This window comes from Vipera berus, assembly GCF_964194415.1.
Source record: "Vipera berus genome assembly, chromosome: 1".
Classification (NCBI taxonomy): domain Eukaryota; kingdom Metazoa; phylum Chordata; class Lepidosauria; order Squamata; family Viperidae; genus Vipera; species Vipera berus.
This window is the reverse complement of record NC_138202.1, coordinates 17,698,597-17,720,087: the sequence shown is the minus strand read 5'-3', so window position 1 is coordinate 17,720,087 and position 21,491 is coordinate 17,698,597. Positions and strand designations below refer to the sequence as shown.

Below are 21,491 nucleotides of genomic sequence, written 5' to 3'. Positions count from 1 at the left end.
TCTTGGCATGCAAGACAGATATGTAAACCACCACCATGGCTGCCTCCCCCCCCCCCGCCTCCTTGAGCTGAAGCTGCAAGTCCAGGAGAGTCATCAGATTGTGCATCAATCCGGCTAGGGTAGTGCTGGCCATTGCAAGTCAGAGATAACAAATCACTAGATCTTGAGGGGGGGGGACCAAAAACCTGAGGGGTTGACAAGTACTGGTTCCTCCCCATCCACTGCAAACTTGGCCCTTTTATGACCTGTGGACTTCAACTTCCAGGAATTCTGGGAGTTGAAGTCCACAAGTCATAAAAGGGCCAAGTTTGAAGACCCCTGCTGTAGGCATTGGGTCCACGTTGCAGCAGTATCACCTGCTTGGGCAAGGTTGGAGACAACTAAGTATCAGGGGCTCATTGATGGTACCACACTCTATATTGTTAAATGACCTCACCCAGCAGTTTCGCCTAGATGAGCAGCTGCAAGTGATTGGAGCCCTGAGGTAGTCCACACTGCTCACCCCCCCCCCCACAACTTAGCCTGCAGTGACTGCCAGGGAGGAAAGAGGAGAATCAATGCAAAAGAGTGCTTCCAACTCCCAATCCGCAGAACTGGTCAGAAAGATACTCTGGTGGATGGTACCAAAATCTACTGAGAGCAGGGCGGTCAAAGTTCAGTCAGGATTGGGAACAAGGCAGATTGCCCGATTTCTATCCTAAATCTCTTGGCTCCTTTCACTGCCTGATATCCAAATGAGATCAAGTGACCTCAAATGGCCCGGACTGGGACCAGCCATTCACACCAAGGCACGCCTGCATCACAGCCGCTGAATATGGTCTGCAACTCATGTCCTAATCTGGACATCCCCAACAACAAAAGATGCGGGACGGGGGGGAGGGGAGGAAGAGAAGTTCCTCTCCTGACCAGTCCTCCCGTGAAAGAGAAAAGTTGCCCCGGCAACTCTCCAAAGAGCGGCGCGGATCGAAAAGGCTTTCCCCCACCCACACCCACCCAAACCAGCCTGGCTTAATATGTTGCTCCCCAGTCCCTAAACCAGGGGTCTTCAAACTTGGCCCTTTTATGACTTGTGGACTTCAACTCCCAGAATTCCTCAGCCAGCTTGGCTGGCTGAGGAATTCTGGGAGTTGAAGTCCACAAGTCATAAAAGAGCCAAGTTTGAAGACCCCTGCCCTTAAACCAACCCCCCCCCCCGCCCCTTCGCACAACAACTGTCCTGCAAAGTCTGGCTGCTTCCCTCTCCCGAGACAGCTCCGCTCGATGCGTAATTGCGCGCGGAAAGCAAAAGCTTTGCTCTCTCTCTCTGTGTGTGTGTGTGTGTGTGTGTGTGTGTGTGTGTGTGTGTGTGTGTGTGTGTGGCGGGAGGGGGGGGAAAGAAATACCAACGCTATTGTTGCGCGCGTTTCCCTCCTTCCCTTTCTCTCCCTACCTACCTCTTGGAGCGCCGGAAGAGGGTGCCCGCCAAAGTTTCCCAGCAGCTCAGATCGGACATCGCGCCCCGGGCCAATTCACTCCCAGTCAATGGGAAAACTACCGGCCAGCAAGCAGCCCACCGGTTTCTCTTCGCCGCCACCGCAAGTCTCCGAGGCCCGCCCGTCTTGCAGGCGGAGGGATTCTGCAGCGCCCCCTTTCGATCTTTGCAAAGCTCAATTTCCCTCCTTTCTTTCTCCTGGCCCCTCTTCTCCCAGCAGGGCCATTTGAAAGAAGGGTTAACTTGGACTCAACGGAAAGGCTTAAAAGCATGGGGCTCCTTGGCGGGGGGCGGGGGGGAAGAGAGGGGATGTGGCCACTGCACGGTTTCCTTTTGATGCTAGAATGAATCTCCTCCTCGTTTATGAGAGCTAGAAGCTTGTATCTTCCGTGGTGAATTTAATTAACGTCCCTCAGCCCTTAACTGAGGAATTTGCCCCTCCTCCACACGAGGGTGGAATGTGAATGGCCTGAAATCCTGTAGCATGCTTCTGCAGCTAAACTAAACTTTAAATTCAAGGATCCCTGGGCAAGGAAACATACAAAGTGTCCTGTCTGATCAGGCTTGGGCCTCCAGCATTTGGGGGTCACCTAAAGGCCAGCCAGATGTAAGGGCCCTCTCCCACTGTTGCTCCCTGGCAGTTGGTATTCTAGGAATGCAGCTTGCCAAGAAGCAGCTATCAAAACTAATTGCCATACAGACCACCCTGCTGGATTAATTTGTCTAGTCTAGTCATTTAAATGGATACCCTTTGGCAATATGGCAGAGGGTTCTACACTTTAATTCTATTTTGTGCAAAGAAACAGATCCCGTTAGGAGTCCCAAATCTACCATTCAATGTAGTGGATGATCTTAATATGAGATGTAGGCAAAAATGCTCAATTAATCCCATATTCCAGGCCATGCATTATTTAATCTTTATCTCCCCTTACCTAAGATCCAAACTAGAAACATCGCAATCATTATACTTTTTTTTAAGAGAGTTGCTGTAGCCCTCTGCTCATTTTGAACAGGTTTGAACAGGTCTGATCATCTCATCAGTACTGCAAGCTTTAGTATCTTCAATAATCATCTCCTATTTAAGATAGTCCTGAGGAAATTTGACCCAACAATGAAGATTCTCAGTATGGTAAAGTGTAGGTCCCACCTCAATATTCTTGCAAGTGTTTATTTACAGCTGGCTGAAAACACACCAACATCTGACAAAACAGGCTATTGACACAGACATGGATTAGTTTACAGAATAGGAGAGAATAATAACATGCTCCTTCTTACATAAACCCATTAGATATGCTAATCCAAAGTCCCTTTTATTGCACTGGCCCTCCATTATTTGTCAGACAGACATACTTTGAACTAGGATATTCCAATTACTCAATTCCAATTATTCATCATTGCTAACAGCCACAAATAGATATCTCCTTTCTTGTTTATTGATCCAATTCCTTTTGAAGCTATTTAAGCCAACACTATGATCACATCATGAACTTGTACTTGTAATTGCAAGTTGTGTGCAGTTAGGTTGTGTCTGACCTCTTTCCACTGTCCATCCAATTCAAGACTAAAATTGACTGATAAAAACACTGAAGAAAAATGCAAACCAAATAATGGAGAGTAAAACTGGTTTTCTTCAACTTATGACTGGCCACTTAGTGACCATTCAATGTTGCAATGGACACCCCCCCACACACACACCAAGCTACTTATAACCCAGTTCCAACAGCTGCACACACCCCTGCAGTCACATGATCACATTTCAGCAACTTGGCAACTGGCTCACCTTTACAGCCATTTGCAGCATTTTGCAGTCAAGTAACTGATTCACAACATTTTTGCTAATTTCTGTTTTTTTTGCATGGTTTAGGAATATATTGATTTGCTTAATGACCGTCACATTCACTTAATAACTACAGCGTTCACTTAACAACTGTGGTGTTTACTTAATGGCAACTGCAAAAAAGGATAAAATCAGATCGGGTCACATGAGCACCTTAACTTGCGACAGGCTCCATGAAAGTCTTAAGTCAAGGACTACATGCAGGAAAATTACATCAGCAAGAACAGAGGACAAACCTGTAGCCATTCTGTTTTGTTAACAAAATGAAATTCAATGGTGAAAAAAGTAAGGTTCTACATTTAGGCAGGAAAAATCAAATGCACAGGTATAGTATAGGTGGTACCTTGCTCAATAGTAGTAACTGTGAGAGGGATCTCGGAGTCCTAGTGGACAATCATTTAAAAAATAAGCCAGCAGTGTGCTGCAGCTGCCAAAAAAGCCAACACAGTGCTAGGCTGCATTAACAAAGGGATAGAATCAAGATCAAGTGAAGTACTAATACCACTTTACAATGCCTTGGTAAGGCCACACCTGGAATACTGCATCCACTTTTGGTCACCACGATGTAAAAAAGATGTTGAGATTCTAGAAAGGGTACAGAGAAGAACAACAAACATGATTGGGGGACTGGAGGCTAAAACATAGGGAACGGTTGCTGGAATTGGGTATGTGTAGTTTAATGAAGAGAAGGACTAGGGGTGACATGATAGCAGTGTTCCAATATCTCAGGGGCTACCACAAAGAAGAGGGAGTCAAGCTATTCTCCAAAGCACCTGAAAGCAAGACAAGAAGCAATAGATGGAAACTAGTCAAGGAGAGAAGCAACCTAGAACTAAGGAGAAACTTCCAGACAGTTAGAACAATTAACCAGTGGAACAACCTGCCTCCAGAAGTGATGAATGCTCCAACACTGGAAGTTTTTAAGAAGAGACTGGACAGCCATTTGTCTGAAATGGTATAGAGTTTCCTGCCTGAGCAGGGGGTTGGACTAGATTACCTCCAAGGTCCCTTCCAACTACTACTACTACTACTATAGAGCCTTGGTGGAGCAGTGGGCTAATGCCTCCTTAAGTAACATCAGCTGCCTGCAATTAGTGCAGGTTCGCATCCCACCAGGCTCAAGGTTGACTCAGCCTTCCATCCTTCTGAGGTAGGTAAAATGAGGACCCAGATTGTTGGGGGCAATTAAGCTGACTTTGTAATAATGCCACTTGGGGGTGTGTGTGTGAAAGCCCTAATAAGCAGGCATATACATAGAATGAAGGCTACTGCTAAGCTTGTAAGCCGCCCTGAGTCTTCGGAGAAGGGCGGGATATAAATGGAATTAAAATAAAATAAATAAATAAATAAATAAATACTTCTTCTTCTTCTTCTTCTTCTTATTATTATTATTATTATTATTATTATTATTATTATTATTATTATTATTATTATTATTATTATTATTATTATTAAGATGGGAAAGCTTAGGGGCTGTGAAAGGAAAAGAAATAAGTTGGCAATATACTTCAGTGTGCCAGTGGCATTTGCTAAAATTTAAGAAACTAATGTCCTCCAGAAACTTACACCTCAGCAGGGGGAAATGGGATTTCAGCTTGGATGGATCCAATCCATCCAATCTGAATCCAGGCCAGTATCCCTTCCCATCCTGTCTGCCTTGCTGTGCGCAACAGCCACCAAACAGGCAAAGATTTAACCCTCTCAGCTTGAGGGTCAGCAGCCAAGGGCAACAGCAGAGGGTCAAAAGAGATAGCAAACAGGTAGCTGGAAGTGGATGAAGGCTCTCTGTCTCTCTCCACAGCAGGGGCTGTCTTGGCTGGGCTGGGGATGACAATGCACGAAATCATGTGTCACCCTGTGGACTTCCTCTTACTCTCTCTCTCTTGATCATGGCAACGAGGTTGCCTTTCAGAACACCAGCACTATGCAAAAAGGAGCCTGCAGCCCAGGTGGTTGCTATCCCCTTCACAGCTGCTACATAACAGAACAGGTTGGTTTGACAAAAATGCCACAGGACCAACTGGAGTTGAATCATCTCCTTACTTTAGTAAAATGTCAGTCTTCGTTTCCTGGCCAAGGCTGATGAAACCTCCTCAGTGGTCTCAGGAGGTTCTTCAGCCAGCTTCTTCCCTTTAGATTTCTTTCCTTAGCTACTAGCTGGTGGTGGATTTGGTGGCCAGGAACAAGCTGGCTTTTTAATATTTTTTTTTATGAAAATGTCAGCACTCCATACTGACATAAGCTAAAGAAGAAATCAAAGGAACTTCCGTAATCTCCTAAACTACTACTATAATTTTTCCTCGGTTCCTTTTCAGATGTAATTCTATTTATATAATATTTGCTGTTAATGCAATTTTATATAATTTTTAATATGTGGATTTACCATTCATTGTGCACCATCCACACCTTCGGTGAGTCACCAGTGAGGTGTGTGTGTGTGTGTGTGTGATTGCTAACAAAGAATTAAAGGGAGACTGATATGGCCATTTCAAACTCATTTGTTCTCATCAGTCAGCCATACCCTTCTGAGATTCGAACCTGGGCCGGTTGCACATTAGGCAGTTGTTTTAACCTCTAAGCCACAGGCTCTTTCTCGCTTTGCTAGCTGAGAGGCAAGGGAGATACGTGTTAAGTATTTGTTAAGTATTTTAGAATACCTTGCCAGGCCCAAATACGGGCCAAACCTTATTGCCTGTATCAGCCTAACCTAAGGCCATCCACAAGCTAGCAAAGCGAGAAAGAGCCTGTGGCTTAGAGGTTAAAACAACTGCCTAATGTGCAGCTGGCCCAGGTTCGAATCTCAGAAGGGTATGGCTGACTGATGAGAACAAATGAGTTTGAAATGGCCATATCAGTCTCCCTTTAATTCTTTGTTAGCAATCAAAAAAAAATTACACAAATAATGAGTTGTCACAGTTGCGACTACAGCTTGTGGATGGCCTTAGGTTAGGCTGATACAGGCAATAAGGTTTGGCCCATATTTGGGCCTGGCAAGGTATTCTAAAATACTTAACAAATACTTTATATGTGTGTGTATGTGTGTGTATGTGTGTGTGTGTGTATGTATGTATACACACACACACACACACACACATATGTATGTCTGGGACCAAGCAAGTGTATTCTGAATGCTTAACAAACATTTAACACATATCTCCCTTGCTTCTCAGCTAACAAAGAGAGAGCCTGTGGCCTAGGGGTTAAAACAACTGCTTAAGACGCAGTCAGCCCAGGTTCAAATCTCAGAAGGGTATGGCTGACTGATGAGAACAAATAAGTTTGAAATGATCATATCGGTCTCCCTTTATTCTTTGTTAGCAAGCCAAAAAATTTACACAAATATGAGCTGCCACTGCTGTGGCTATTGCCTGTAGATGGCCTTGGGCTAGGCTGAAACAGGAAATAAGATTTGTCCCGTGTCTGGGACCAAACATTTAACATATATATATACATACACACACACACACACACATATATATCAAAGCTTGATTTTTCAGCAATAAAAACTGTTTTAGTTTTTAATTCTATCCCAGTGTTCATTTGTTTGTTAATTTTAACATGCCTGGGATTCGTATTTTTAATCTTATCAAGGAATATATATGTATATATATATATATATATATATATATATATATATATATATATATATATATATATATATATATATATATATATATATATATATATATATATATATTTGACTTGAACCTTGGGTCAGCTCCCTTACATTTTGTGAAGATCAGGGAAATCAGAAGATCCAGTCAGTTCAAATGGGTAGAAAGATTTATTGCAAGCTTAATCTCTCTAAAAGAATCTGAGCTACTAACAGTCCAAGCAAATTGGTGGTAGATAAGAGTCAAAGGAGTTCAAGGTGGGCTGGACCTTGAATCTCGTCAGTGCGTTTGAACCCTCCCTCGGGCTCAGCCTCGTCATCTCCTACACCTGGTTTAGTTTTCCTTCTTTTGTGGGGATGGGAATGAAAGTTGACAGACTACACATTATGCTAAGCCATGTTGGTTTTTTTTAACCGAACTACAATTGACTGGGATTATTGAACATGAAAAGGGGTGTGCAACCTTGTCTTAATACAGACTATTCCTAATACAGGTAGTCCTTGACTTAACGATCATTCATTTGAGCAACTATTCAAAATGGCACTAAAAAAAGTGACTTACTATAGATCCTCGCATTTACGACTATTGCAGCATTCTCATGGTCCCGTGATCAAAATTCAGGCAGCAGGCAACTGTTGTGTATTTACAACAGTTGCAGTGTCCCTGAGTCATATGATCGTCATTTGAGACCTTTCCAGCTGTTTCCAACAAGCAAAGTCAATGGGGGAAATGAGATTTACTTAATGAATGTGTGATTCACTTAACAGCTACATTAATTCACTTGACAACCATGGTAAAAAAAAAAAAGGTCAGAAAATCGGTCATGACTCACTTAACCACTGCCTTGCCTAGCAACAGAAGTTCTGGTCCCAATTATAGTTGTAGATCGAGAGTATCTGTAGTTCATTTGAATGTGAGGACTATAAATGTTCAGTATTGAAGTCAAGTACATAGGTTAAAAATTTCCATACAGAGATGAGGCCAATCTTTCTATTTTTTTCCCCTCTGGAGGGGACAAAAAATTTTCATTGTTGATTTAAGTATGTTAAACAAACTGCAGGGTTAGAGTGCAATTTTGATATATTTTCCAGCCTGAAAATGGTTGGGAAACCATGCTGCTGTTTTTTTGGCAAACTATAGTCAACAGAGTACAAATAAGGAATTGGAAAAGAGGGTCTGAGGCGTTTGTAAACCACAACAGCTGGGCTCACATAACGCATTAAGCCAGAAGCAAATAAACCAAATTATGAGTTGGCAGGATGATATGTAAATCCAGTTGGAATGTAATGCATTTGCTGTCATTTCCTTCTTGTGGTTTGAATTTGGATGCAACGTGATTTGGCTTCCTTTGAGAAGTTTGGCACCACCATTATTTCAAGGAAGACAAACATAGACAAGTGGGAATGGTTTGCTCTAATTTCCTGATTAAAAACAGCAAGATAGTTGTCTCAGGCATTTTGCCTTTTGATGCTTTCTTTCAGCAGCATATGGTGCCAGCAGTCAACTGAACCTCTTCTTACAAAAAGATTTGGCCATCGCTCTTCTCTAAGTGCTGTATGTTTGGGTTGTATAGTATCCAGATTCAAATCCCTAAAGTCATTTTGGAGCACAAGCACAATACCTGTCTGGGATTGTAAAGTAGACAGTTCTTTTCCTGGGAGCACAGGACAGTTGCAGAGATGGCCAAGCAATTTTAGGGAAAGATGCAGCTGCTTTAAAGAGTTAGAGACAGAGGCTACAATTGCACTTCACATACTTCAAAGTACTTTTTCAGAATTATTTCCAAAGCACTACAGCAGGGGTATCAAACTGGCAGCCCACAGGCCGGATGCATCATGTACAGGCTACACCCACCCTGGCTCCGCAAAGGCAAAAAATGTCACGATACGTCATGATACGTCATGTGATGCAATCAAGTTTGACACCCGTGCACTACAGGATGAAAAACAGCAAGGCAGTCAGTTTTCACTGCCACAACCAGCTGTTCCTTGTGAAATATTTGGCTACAGCCTAATTGTCCTCTCTTTGCTGAAAGCTTGTGTATTCATTTTTTATAATATGTATCTTTTAATATAGATTTTATATTTGTTGTTTTATTCAATTGTTGTATGCCAGGGATGGATGGATGGATGGATGGATGGATGGATGGATCGACGGACACAAATAGCCTTAACTGAGAAGATGGGAAGAGGTAAGGATTCCTATCTTGTTAATTCTTGCACTGACTTCACAGTTTGGTAAGATGATTTATAGGAGTATTAACATAATTTTCTCTTCTTAACAGCTATACTGAAAAAAATCTCAGTTTTTTACAAAGCACACACTATTTTCGATCTCTGAAAAATAACAGGCAAGATGGGCTCATTCACAGTCTAAGAGATGCTCAGAGAAATTTTGTTGCTCATTGGCTGTACTGTTTATATTACTAGGATAGGGCACTGCACTGCAATTGATCTTAGGGCCTTCCATTCCATGGCATTTTACTAGCACTCTTAAAAATAACTTAGGTCTTTGTCAAGCTGGCCAAAAGGCACAGGGAATGGAAAGCATTGATGTTCCATCACTTTCCACCTCATATAAAAGAAAGAAAAAGGTGCCGCTAGATTAGATCAAGGTGGATGCATTCCCTCTAAAAGTTTCATGCAGTGGAAAGCCAAGGCTTTTACGGTACTATGAAATAGGGCACAAATAATGCACAGTTGCCCTATAGTTTGTCTCTACCTCCAAATATTCAATGTGCTTCTCAATAAAGAGGAGAAAACAAGGATGAATAAAAGAACAACTGGAGCAGACTCTGTGTAGATCAGACATGTCAAACACAAGGCCCGGGGGCCAGATCCGGCCCACAAAGTGGTTTCATGTGGCCCGCGAAGCCATCCTGGAAACAGTGAGGGAACGGCCCCCACTGCCTTGGCTCTTGCCCAGAGACCCTCCTTCTGCCAGAGACCCTCAGATCTGTCCCACTCCTGCTCAGGCCCCCACAGGCACCCTTGATGCGAACGATGTAGAGCTGGCCACGCCCACCCAGTAGGCCATACGCACTCTAGCCACACCCACCCAGTAGGCCACGCCCACCCGGCCCCTTGAGGGCAACCGCAATGCTGATGCGGCCCTCAATGAAATTGAGTTTGACACCCCTGGTGTAGATCTTGCCTCCAGAAGTTGTGGGTGTTTCAACACTGGAAGATTTTTAAGAAGAGATTGGATAGCCACTTGTCTGAGCAGGCGGTTGAACTAGAAGACCTCCAAGGTCCCTTCCAACTCTTGTTATTCTGCTATTTTGTTATAGGTCTACGTAGCACAGCATTTAGTTCCCTGATAGGTACTTCCAAGAAGGCAACAAGCAGGTTTTGAAAGTCTCTTGTCATGAACTGGTATTCAGAGGTAGATTGCTTATGAACATAGAGCGCACACTAAGTTCATAAGCCTAGTATGTGGCTATGGGTTTCACCTCACCGGAATACTGCAGGGTGTCTTATAACAAGTGAGATTCTTGGCCCACTGAAACACAATGCAGCTACCACCACTGTTCAAGATTTCGACAAGCAACTTTCCCATCTCTAAAAAATGCTGGGACCAAAAAAATCAAAGCATAATCCTGCCTTTACAAATTGTCTAATGCAGGTGTCCGCATCCCCTGGGCCATGGATCAGCACCAGTCTGTGGTGCACCAAAAACTGGGCCACACAAAAGAGTGAAGCCCCATCTGCACAGGCATGGGATGCAGGCAGCATGTGAAACCACACCACCCCCAGTCCGTGGAAAACCTCTCTCCAGGGGGTCACTGTTCTAATGGTTTGGTATAGGCAGGGGTAGACAACCTTGGCTCTTTTATGACTCGTGGACTTCAACTCCCAGAATTCCTGAGCCAGCTGGCTCAGGAATTCTGGGAGTTGAAGTCCACGAGTCATAAAAGAACCAAGGTTGCCTACCCCTGGTATAGTGGTTACGTTATCAGATTAGAAACCAGGAGACTGTGAGTTTTGGTCTCATCTTAGGCCCAAAACCAGCTGGGTGTCCTTGCACTGATTACTTTCTCTAAGCCTAGGAATGAGGCAGTGGTAAACCACTTCCAAAATGTTGCCAAGAAAACTGCAAAGACTTGTGCAGTTAATCACCAGGAGTCGATACTGACTTGAAAGCACACACACACACACACGTATTTTATAGCAACTTATTCCAAAGTTACTTCTCCATCTGGTGATAAACAGCAGCGCAAGTGAGATGCGTTACATTCATGCTGAAACATATGAAGACCCCATAAATTCCATACCTGCAGTCTTCTATGCTTATTGCCTCCTTATGGAAACCAGGACACTGGAATAAAAATTGCTTTCATCCATGGGGAACTTCTTATGTTAATAGAATGAAGCCAACTTTTCAGTGAGCTCCCTCATCAGAGACAAGGTGGGTGGCTGTTCAGAGCAGTGTTTGTCAACCTTGACAGCTTTAAGACGTGTGGACAACATCACTGGGAATTCTGGGAGTTGAAGTCCGTACATGTTAAAACTGCCAAAGTTGATAAATATTGGTTCAGAGAGAAAACATTTTCAGCACCACAAGCCTATCAATGGAACTCCTTTCCCTTTTGGCTCCAGATAGAGGATTTTCTAAATTTTCCCAAGCATTTTCTCCAACAACATCATCATCATCATCATCATCATCACAGCTGCAACCATTTATTTATTGATTTATAAAACCAAATATTCTCCTTCATCCTTTCTCTACAGTGCTTAGAAGATCACCACAATAAGAAGCATACAGAAAAACATAAAAGCACTATAAAATTTCAATAACTTTAGGCATGTTTTGTATACTTTTAATACATCATGATATACGCTGGGTTCTGGATGGCTACTTTGTACTTATTGCACATTTTGGATATTTACTGCTGTTTTTACATGTTTATGGACAATGTTTCATCATAATAAAGATAAAAAATACCTGGTATTAACAGCTACCGACCACACAAGCAATATAACTCTATAGCTTCCTTAGCAACAGAACTGCGGTCTGCAATTTTCTTCCTTCAGAACTTTTCAGCTCCCTAAATTAGCCAACAGCTCTGTGATTTTCTTGTGATCTTTCATCCAATTATTAATCAGGCTAGATTGTGTTTAGTTTCGTTGAAATAGTGAAGAGTAAATAGGTCCTGCTACCTCTATGGCATTACATGATAAGGCACTCTCTGAAATTAAGTTACGGTGAATCCACAAATCTTTTATAAACAAATGCATGGTGATGTCAGACGTGCAAGTCAACTAATGCAGTGAGCTGTTTGATATTGGAAAGGAGGGTGTAAATTGTGGTTTTCAACAATTATACTGAAACTCTGCCTACGTATTTGCCCTCTGCATAATGATGAGTAAGAGCTACAATATATTTATTGCCACCTAGAAAAATTAACAAGAAAAGACTTTGAACCTGTATCTTCCAGAAGTATGCTCATTTCTGTTAACGCCTAGATATCATAGCTGAATATTACAGAAAATTAGTGAAACCCTAATTCCCATATAGGGTTGATGTGGTCAAACATGGCCAAGTGAAGGCAAGCAGATCTGAAAACATGTATCGCTTTCTGCTTATATGTATCACTGCTTGGCATCCGTTTTTTTCCTCTCATATTCATGCAAATATGTTATTCTCCTTTCATTCCATTCTAGCAAGGGACCCATGTGTCAGCTTTTCCAAGGGTCTTCTAGGGTACAGGACCTAACATTGGATGGAAACATGCTATTATGAAAACCCACTAGATCAGGGGTTGCCAAACTTGGCAACTTTAACTTCAACTCCCAGAATTGCTCAGCCAGCATGGGAGTTGAAGTTCACAAACAGGTTTGGAGACCCCTGCACTAGATCATGCCGGCTGGGGAATTCTGGAACTTGAAGTCCATGCACCTTAAAGTTATTGAGGTTGAGAAACATTACACTTGCCTATGGTTGATCAACTCTCTGCTTTCTTCCTGAGTACATGGAAGTATATCCCATAAGACAATTTGTACCACAATTCACAAATCAGCAACCTCATTTTTTTTTATTTGCTCAATTCAAGTAGTGAAAATTTGGGGGAATCTTTTATCAGAGGGTTGTTCCATTCCTGCAGAATGGCAGAGCTGCCTCTGCAATTACCTTTCTCCTATAGATGAGAAGTCATTTTCACGCAGCCACTAACATCACCAAGGTTGACACCATCATGCAAGTATTGCCAATTCATCAACCCAGCCAATGTTTCTTTCAGTAAACTAATGCCAGCACTTCACCCCCACTTTTGTTCTTCCCCTACACAGATTTCCTTTTTGCGGCAAGGAAAAGAAAAAGGGGAATGTTCAATCAGGTACCATTGGAGAAGGCAGCTCTCCAGGGCAACTTGAAAAAATGGGGAGGGAGGAGCATGATGGTGGCAAGTTGCCATTCTCCCTTGGTTATCAGAGAGAGACAGACAGGATATAGGATGAAGTGGAAATTCTAATGGGAAAATGCCTGCTGCACAGCTTCAGAGGAAACACTGTAGTACAAAAATATCTTTGCTTTTTCTTCTCCAAAAGAGTCAATAGGGATCAGCTCTATTTTCCAAAGTCTTATGCAAGTTCTGAAATTGTAGGGCTATAGAGGCATGACACTGATTTTAGATGTACATGGAAGAACTTAGAATTTCTTGCGGGTGTTCAGTGGCCAGAAGCACAGATCTGGGTGCTTAGCTTTGATTTCTGAAAATGCCTTTCCTTAGAGATTTCTCTTTCACTTGAAAGGGCTCCATAGAGATAACAAGGGTCCAGGAGCCTCTGACAATAAGCTGACCATACTCCCTGGGGTCTCTTCAGGTGGACACCTACGTTCCTAGAACCTACGTGTCAGATGGGACAATGACTAAAGTGACTCCCTTATTTTGATCTACAGTTTATAGGGTCATTAAATAACATGAGAGGGGCAGGTTCGCGCAGGGACAAAGATCAAGGTCTAAGCAGTCTATTCTAAAATGCCACCAAAAAAGTGTGTGCAGTAATCTGTCTAAAATAATCCACATCAGACAAAAATTGCAAAATAACCCCCTACCTAATAAGACCTGTGTCTACATGGCATCTACCACACTCAGGATGTTTGGGACAAGAAAATCATACAAGTGAATCTTTCTGGAGTTCAGTCCATTCTCAGAGTCAAACTTTATCTGCAACAAGGGAACATGGATGTTTTGTGCTATTTGTGTTCTATAGTAATTGATACAGTAAAGGAAAAGGACTCTGCATGGATTTTACTCCACTAGTTGCTGCTGACTTTATGGGGCCGTTTCAAGGCCATTGAGACAGCGCAGTCCAAAGATGTTTCTGCTGTCATGTGGCCAGCGTGACATCATGGGGCACTGTTATCTTCCTCAGAAAATGGAACCTATTTATCTAGTCACATTTGCATGCTTTCAAACTGCTAAACTGGGGAGAGGAAGGGAGCTAATCCCATTATGTGGCGCTCAGGTCTCGAACCTGAGCTGTCAACTTTCCAGTTGACAAGCCCAGTGTCTTAAACACTGAGCCACGGAGCCACCAATTGATATAGTACATCAGGGGTCCCCAACCCCTGAACCGCAGCTGATGCCAGGCCGCAAACCATTCAGAACTGGACCCTGAAACTGGTAGGTGAGTGTGCATATGCTTGCACATGCACAAAGCTGCATTTGTGAAAGCGTGCACATGAAACCATCCCCTCTCCCCACCACCACCGCCACCGTGGCCTCCACGAGTCCACCAAGCCAGAAAGGTTGGGGATCGCTGCAGTACAGGATTATTAATCAGTAATAGTTTTTCTCTGTGCCTTTAAGTCAGTCCTCATTTCTGTAGATTACATGAACAAGTCCCTGCAGGTCTTTTTGGCAACATTTTTTGAAACAACTCTCTTAGGGCTAACAGACAAAGGCTGGCTCAAAGTCCTAGCTTTGTGCCTAAGGTAGGACTAGAACCTATGATCTCCTAGTTTCTAGCCCAGTACCTTAACCACTGCATTCTCTGGCTCGCTAGTAATACATTTGCAACTAAGAAACAATTTAGACTTAGAATAACTTTATTGTCACTTTAAATGTACACTTATCAGCCTACATTAAAATGAAATTTTATTGCATGCAGCTCTCAAGGGGGGAACCACCTCCAATATACACTACATAAACATGACAAAAAATTATGCATATACCTACATACACACACATATATGACACAGAGAAACAATACAGTTTAGTTCGGATGTATATATGTATGTGGTGAGAAAAAAGAATCCTGTGAATTTACAATACAGACGGCATAAGGAACAAAGCTGTTACAGAATCTGGTAGTCCTGCTATAAATATTTCACAACCTCCTCCCAGAGGGGAGCAACAAAAACAGACTGTGCAGTGGGTGTGTGGGGTCTTTAACAATGCTCCAAGCAATAAGCACATATGAGCGCTTATAAGCAGTATCCTGAATATGGGAAGAGAGCTTCTTATAATCTTCTCAGCTGTCCTTGCCACTCTCTGTATGGACCTTCTATCTGAGGTTCTGTTACCACCAAACCAAACAGTGATGCAGTTTGTTAAAATGCTCTCAATTGTGCCTCTTTAAAAAGTGCCCAGGACAGAAAGAAAAAATTCCTTGAAAAGAAGATTTTCTTGAAGCAACTCTATGATCTATACATAAAATATAAAACAAATACATTTCACAAAACAAAATATAAGGATATATTGCAAAAGAATTAAATGGAAATTATTGGTTGCTTCCAAGGCTCAGACTTGTCCCATTCCTCATATCAAAATTCTGTGCTCATGTAATTCTGTATCAGGAATAACTAAAATCCACAACGAATATAAAATACATTTTAATGAACAACTTGCATAAGCAAACAGTGGGGGGAGGCAAGCAAAAGCTGCCCTCGCAAATTAATAGATAATTCCCCCTAGCTTTCATATTTAAAAAGCAAACAATAATTCATTATCCTTTATCAGTTACAAGTTAGCAGAGAAATGACAGGTACTGTTTTGTCGAATTATTTGGTGAGAAACCATCTGCTCCCGTCTTTCAGTATTGTTTGGTCAATGAGTAAATCAGGGCAATGATTGATATACCTATTATTTAGAGTTTCCAAATGTATTTTAAGCCTTTTCCCCTCACTTTTCCTCTAGATTGCTATTGAGTAATCTCAAAATCCAAAATAAAAGGATTTTAGCGAACCTATAATTACACTGTGCTGTTTCTACAAAAATAACAAGATAAAGGCTTCCTCTTCCTGATATAGCTAACTAAAATGTCACAGGAAAAAAAACAGATTTCCGTCCCTGTTGGCAAATATTTCATTATTCCCCAATGCAATGCATCCATCAATATTCATAATATTACAGAGATAATGGATTACATTAATTTGACCAAATAACCCACGACTGTTACGACCAATATACGCAGAGTAAACAAGAGAAAATTCACTTTCCCAACCTTGTATTAAGCCAGGCCTTACAAGGAGATGCAGATTTCTGCATATGGAAAGAACAATTAAATGTAGCTAGCATTTTTTTTAATTCAGTAAATTACAAGCATTTGGGGTGGTTGTTTGTCTGGAAATCTAATGTGACTTTGTGTATTTTATCTGTATATATCTGCCTATGATTAATCTATATATTTCTAAATACATGCAAATATTTCAAAATATTCTGCTGCTTTCACCCCAAAGGAAACCAACTCTGTACTCAGAAAAGTGAAGTAGCTTAAACACTCTTGTAAGAGCACAGTGGTCTGGCTGCCCATAGCAGATTCAGAAAAGCTCCTTCTACTTTTTTTGTAGAAAACTTCCAATTTCAGAAAATATATGTGGCTATGAGTTAAAAAAGGGATGCGGTGGCTCAGTGGGTTAGGATGCTGAGCTTGTCGATCAGAAGGTCGGCAGTTTGGCAGATCGAATTCTGAGTGCTGCGTAGCAGAGTGAGCGCCTGTTACTCGTCCCAGCTTCTGCCAACCTAGCAGTTTGAAAGCACGTAAAAATGCAAGTAGAAAAATAGGGACCACTGCAGTGGGAAGGTAACAGTGTTCCGTGCGCTTTTGGCATCTAGTCATGCCAGCCACATGGCCATGGAGACGTCCTCGGACAAGCGCTGGCTCTTCGGCTTTGAAACGGAGATGAGCACTGGCCCCTAGAGTTGAAAATGACTAGCACGCATGTGCGGGGGAACCTTTACCTTTTTTATGAGTTAAACAGTTGGGTTCTTCGTATTCTCTGAGCTTGGTTGCTTTCCTGCAGATGTTTCAGTTATAGACTAAGTCTTCAGAGAACACCAAAAACGCAATAGAGACTTTCCTTTTGCAAGACTTTGCTTTCTTGTTAGTTCAGGCTGTCAAACAGAAATCTCATTTCCTGCTACCCATCATGCAAAACATAACCCTGTTGCTTAAGAGATGGGGGGAAATGTATTTCTTAGGTAGGAAATAAGGAACAAACCAATCCAGAATGCGATAAAAACAGCTGAACTTGCAGAATCAGACCATGGCATAATTAACACAACAACCCTAGTCCAACAGCTCAGTAAACAATGTTTTCCTTTCCCCTCCCACTGCTGTTGCCCGTTCACCTTTTCCTGCTGTTTCTGGTGCTTGCCGACAGCCCCCCTCCTCAAACGTCAGAGATAATACTATCCAGCAATGTTATTCATTAATCTTTTTAGCAATGCAACTAGAGAACTTGGCCATGAATGTCAGAGGAGCAACAGAATGTGCCTTTCAGCCTTGCCTGGTGTAAATGCAGGTGGCTTTGGAGGAAATGGCAGGTTGGTTCCACCATTGCTGAAATTGGGTATGTCTAGTTTAATGAAAAGAAGGACTAGGGTGACATGATAGCTGCCACAGGTGCTAAGGGGCTGCCACAAAGATTGGGGGGTGGGGTGGGTGGGTTTCAACCTATTCTCCAAATCTCCTGAAGGCAGGACAAGAAGCAATGGATGGAAACTAATCAAGGAGAGAAGCAATCTAGAACTAAGGAGAAATTTCCTGACTCTGGAACAACTTGCCTCCAGAAGTTATGGATGCTCCAACACTGGAAGTTTTTAAGAAGAGATTGGACAACCATTTGTCTGAAATAGTACAGGGTTTCCTGCCTGAGCAGGGGGGGTTGGACTAGAAGGCCTCCAAGGTCCCTTCCAACTCTTGTTATTCTGTGATTTACCTCTTCTAATGAAGATTTCTTCTCAGTATCCAAAGGGACAGAAGACAGTGCCCCTCCCCACTTCCACCAGCACGGTCTCTCTTACCTGCACGGATGCAGAGTCAAAGGACTGCAAGGACTGCAGGGGCTGAGAAGGGTCGGGCTCTGGCTACCAGGTGACAAACTGCAAAGGAAGAGAGGCAACCAAAGGAAGGGTGTGTGAATAATGTGAAAAGGTCTCCTAGCAGTGACCCTCCTCTGACAGGGACGGGGCCCTTTTGGTCCCCCAAATTCCTTCTCAAGCTCTAAGCAACAAGGCCAGCCCCAAGGGAGTTGCTACTGAGCAGAGGACAAGGTGGTGCCATCTCCCATTTCTGTAATCCACCTAAAGTGTCTGCTTCATTCTTCCTTCAAGTTCCAATACTTTTTCTATCACTCTTGAAGACAACATTTTGTGTTAGGGAGCACAGGGAAGAGGACCTGGCAGATCAGCTTTCCTTTCCTGAACTAGTTGACACCATTCAGAATCTCTACTAGTCTGGATAAGACTAGCTCAAAAGCCAGAAAAGGATGGGGGAAGAGAAGACTTAGATCTGTAGCTGACCATATTCATCTCCCATTCTTGGAGACTCCCTGGATAAGTCCCCGTAGTTTTCTTGGCAAGTTTTTCAGAAGTTTGCTATTGCCTCTTTCCTAGGGCTGAGAGTGAGTGTCTGGCCTAAGGTCATCCAGCTGGATTTGTTCTTAAGGTGGATTAGAATTCAGTCTCCCAGTTTCTAGCATGATGCCTTAACCACTACACCAAACTGGCTCTCTATATTCAGCCATACATTCTTTCTTAATGGTCTGCCTTGAAAGATGCTAGTGCATTCCCAACTGTAGTAGGGAAATTGGGTTACCTTTGCCAAGCTTTAGAATTTGAATTCTTTTTTTTTTAATTCCATTTATATCCCGCCCTTCTCCGAACACTCAGGGCGGCTTACAAGCTTAGCAGTAGCCTTCATTCTATGGATATGCCTGCTTATTAGGGCTTTTCACACACACCCCAAGCGGCATTATTACAAAGTCAGCTTAATTGCCCCCATCAATCTGGGTCCTCATTTTACCTACCTCGGAAGGATGGAAGGCTGAGTCAACCTTGAGCCTGGTGGGAGGCGAACCTGCACTAATTGCAGGCAGCTGGTGTTACTTAAGGAGGCATTAGCCCACTGCTCCACCAAGGCTCTGTGAATTCTTAACCTTGTTCTCAATTTATTTCTGCACTGAACAGGGTTGAACTACATGATCTCAGAGATCACTTTCAGTTGGACGATCCTAAGACCAGAACTGTGTCATTCTGAAACTATGGAAATCCAAAGATTACCAAAACAGCAAGAAGGCAGTGGTTCTTTGTGATCGACTAACCTGGGGTAAAATTTGTGTGGGAGGGATCACAACAGAAGGTGTCGTGGGGGGGAGACAACTGGGGGAGATGGGCTTCCGGGGTATTCATGAGGCTGCTGAAAAAAAATCCAGATTCCCGATACATAGTTACCCTTGCTGTTTAAACTAGGAAAGTCTACCAAGCCCTAACCTTGCAAGGTTTAATATTTCCCGCCCCCTTCCTCCTCCATTTGCCTCTTTCAGCTTCTTAACTGGGCAAGTGGACACTTCAAGAGGCAGAAGAGCAAGCGGAAATCCAACAGGTGAGGCTTTCCTCCCTCCCCCCCCCCCCATGGAGATAGGAGGGAGAGAAATCTGGCAGGTCTTACACCTGCTTAATTTCTACTCTCAAGCAGCTGCATGTAAAGCTATAGATATTGGGATGGGGAGGGGGCAAAGAGGGTGGGTGAACGGGGGATGCCGGGGAGAACTGAGGCCGAGGGTACCTCAGTTTTAACCAGCTGCTGCCGCCGCCCGCGGAGGGCGAGGAGATGGGAACGACGGAGAAGGAAGGTGAACCTCTTCGTCCCTTCTCTTTAGGAACAACCCGCCCCCTTCCTTCCAACCTGGTTCCCTGGCAACCGAAACCTGCGTCATTGGAGACCCCTGGATCGAAGGAGGGAGCGCGCGGGGGAGAAAGGAATCCCCTAGAACAGGGGTCGGCAACCTCGGCTCTTTTATGACTCGTGGACTTCAACTCCCAGAATTCCTGAGCCAGCTATGCTGGCTCAGGAATTCTGGGAGTTGAAGTCCACGAGTCATAAAAGAGCCGAGGTTGCCGACCCCTGCCCTAGAAGAAGGGGGAAGCGCCCCCCCGTCGCCCCCCCCCCCGCAGCTTCGTCTCTCTTCACCTGTCCCGGGTACTTAGATCCCTCCGGTTCCCTCCAAAAAAAAAAAAAAGGAGCCCGCTCCCTTCGTCTCAGATCCTCCTTCCCCTCTTCGCCACCGGCCACGGACACTCTCCTCCCCACACACACCTCCAGCCCGCCTGCGCCCCTCCTCACTTACTCCACCAAGGTCAGCGAGGGAATCTTCAGTTTGGCCCGGCGCGCCTGCATGGTTGCCGCCGCCGCTGCCGCCGCCGGTGTTGCGCCCCTCTCGCCTCTCCGCCCGCAGCGAGTGAGAGGGAACCAGCCGCAAGAAAGGAGGCGAAGCTGCTCCCGACGGCTTCCCCCGCTGCCCGCCCACCTGCCACTCCTCCCCCGCGGCCCTCGGAGGGGAAGGGGGAACGGCGGAAGAGCGCGCCCGCGCCGCGCCTGGCTATTTATTTATTTATTATTTATTATTAGATTTATATTTATTTATTTATTTTTATTTTTATTCCATTTATATCCCGCCCTTCTCCGAAGACTCAGGGCGGCTTACAAGCTTAGCAGTAGCCTTCATTCTATGTATATGCCTGCTTGTTAGGGCTTTCACACACACACCACCCAAGAGGCATTATTACAAAGTCAGCTTAATTGCCCCCAACAATCTGGGTCCTCATTTTACCTACCTCGGAAGGATGGAAGGCTGAGTCAACCTTGAGCCTGGTGGGATGCGAACCTGCACTAATTGCAGGCAGCTGGTGTTACTTAAGGAGGCATTAGCCCACTGCTCCACCAAGGCTCTCTATATACCGCCCTTCTCCCTAAGGACTTAGGGCGGTGTACCGGGCAATTAAAATATAAAATACAAAAGTTAAAAATAAATTAAATTAATTAGCCCTAACCAATAAATTAAGTTAAAAGTAAACCCCAAACCCTTAGTCCGCAAGAGCAGCTTCCATTCCCCCCCCCGCCAGCCCCCGACTTTAAAAGGGGTTTGAACAGACGAGGGTGCGGGGAGGAGGTGGTTAGCAGCAGCATCATGTACTCTTCTCGCCCGGGTATGTTTCTTCCGATACCAAATCTCCACACTGGGGGTAATTTCTAGTCCTTGGCTTACCCCCACAATTGAGTGACGCAATCGCTAAAGCGAGTTTCGCCCCGTTTTACGATCTTCCTTGCCACAGTTGTCATGCGAT

At 43.7% G+C, this 21,491-nt stretch overlaps 1 protein-coding gene across 4 annotated transcripts in view; it reads right to left on the bottom strand.

Moving 5' to 3' along the window:
• Positions 1–21,003, bottom strand: part of MAST3 (microtubule associated serine/threonine kinase 3) — a 72,762-nt gene extending 51,759 nt beyond the window's left edge. For all 4 annotated transcript variants that reach the window (XR_014024462.1, XR_014024463.1, XR_014024464.1 and 1 more), the window contains exons 1-2: positions 20,495–21,003; positions 18,171–18,248 (exon numbers count right to left, since the gene is read on the bottom strand). Coding sequence is in view for 1 of the 4 variants with exons in the window: in XM_081312599.1 (XP_081168725.1) it covers positions 18,171–18,248; positions 20,495–20,544 (128 nt within the window). In the remaining 3 variants the exon portion in view is untranslated. The remainder of the gene's footprint in view (positions 1–18,170; positions 18,249–20,494) is intronic.
• Positions 21,004–21,491: the final 488 nt, after the last annotated feature.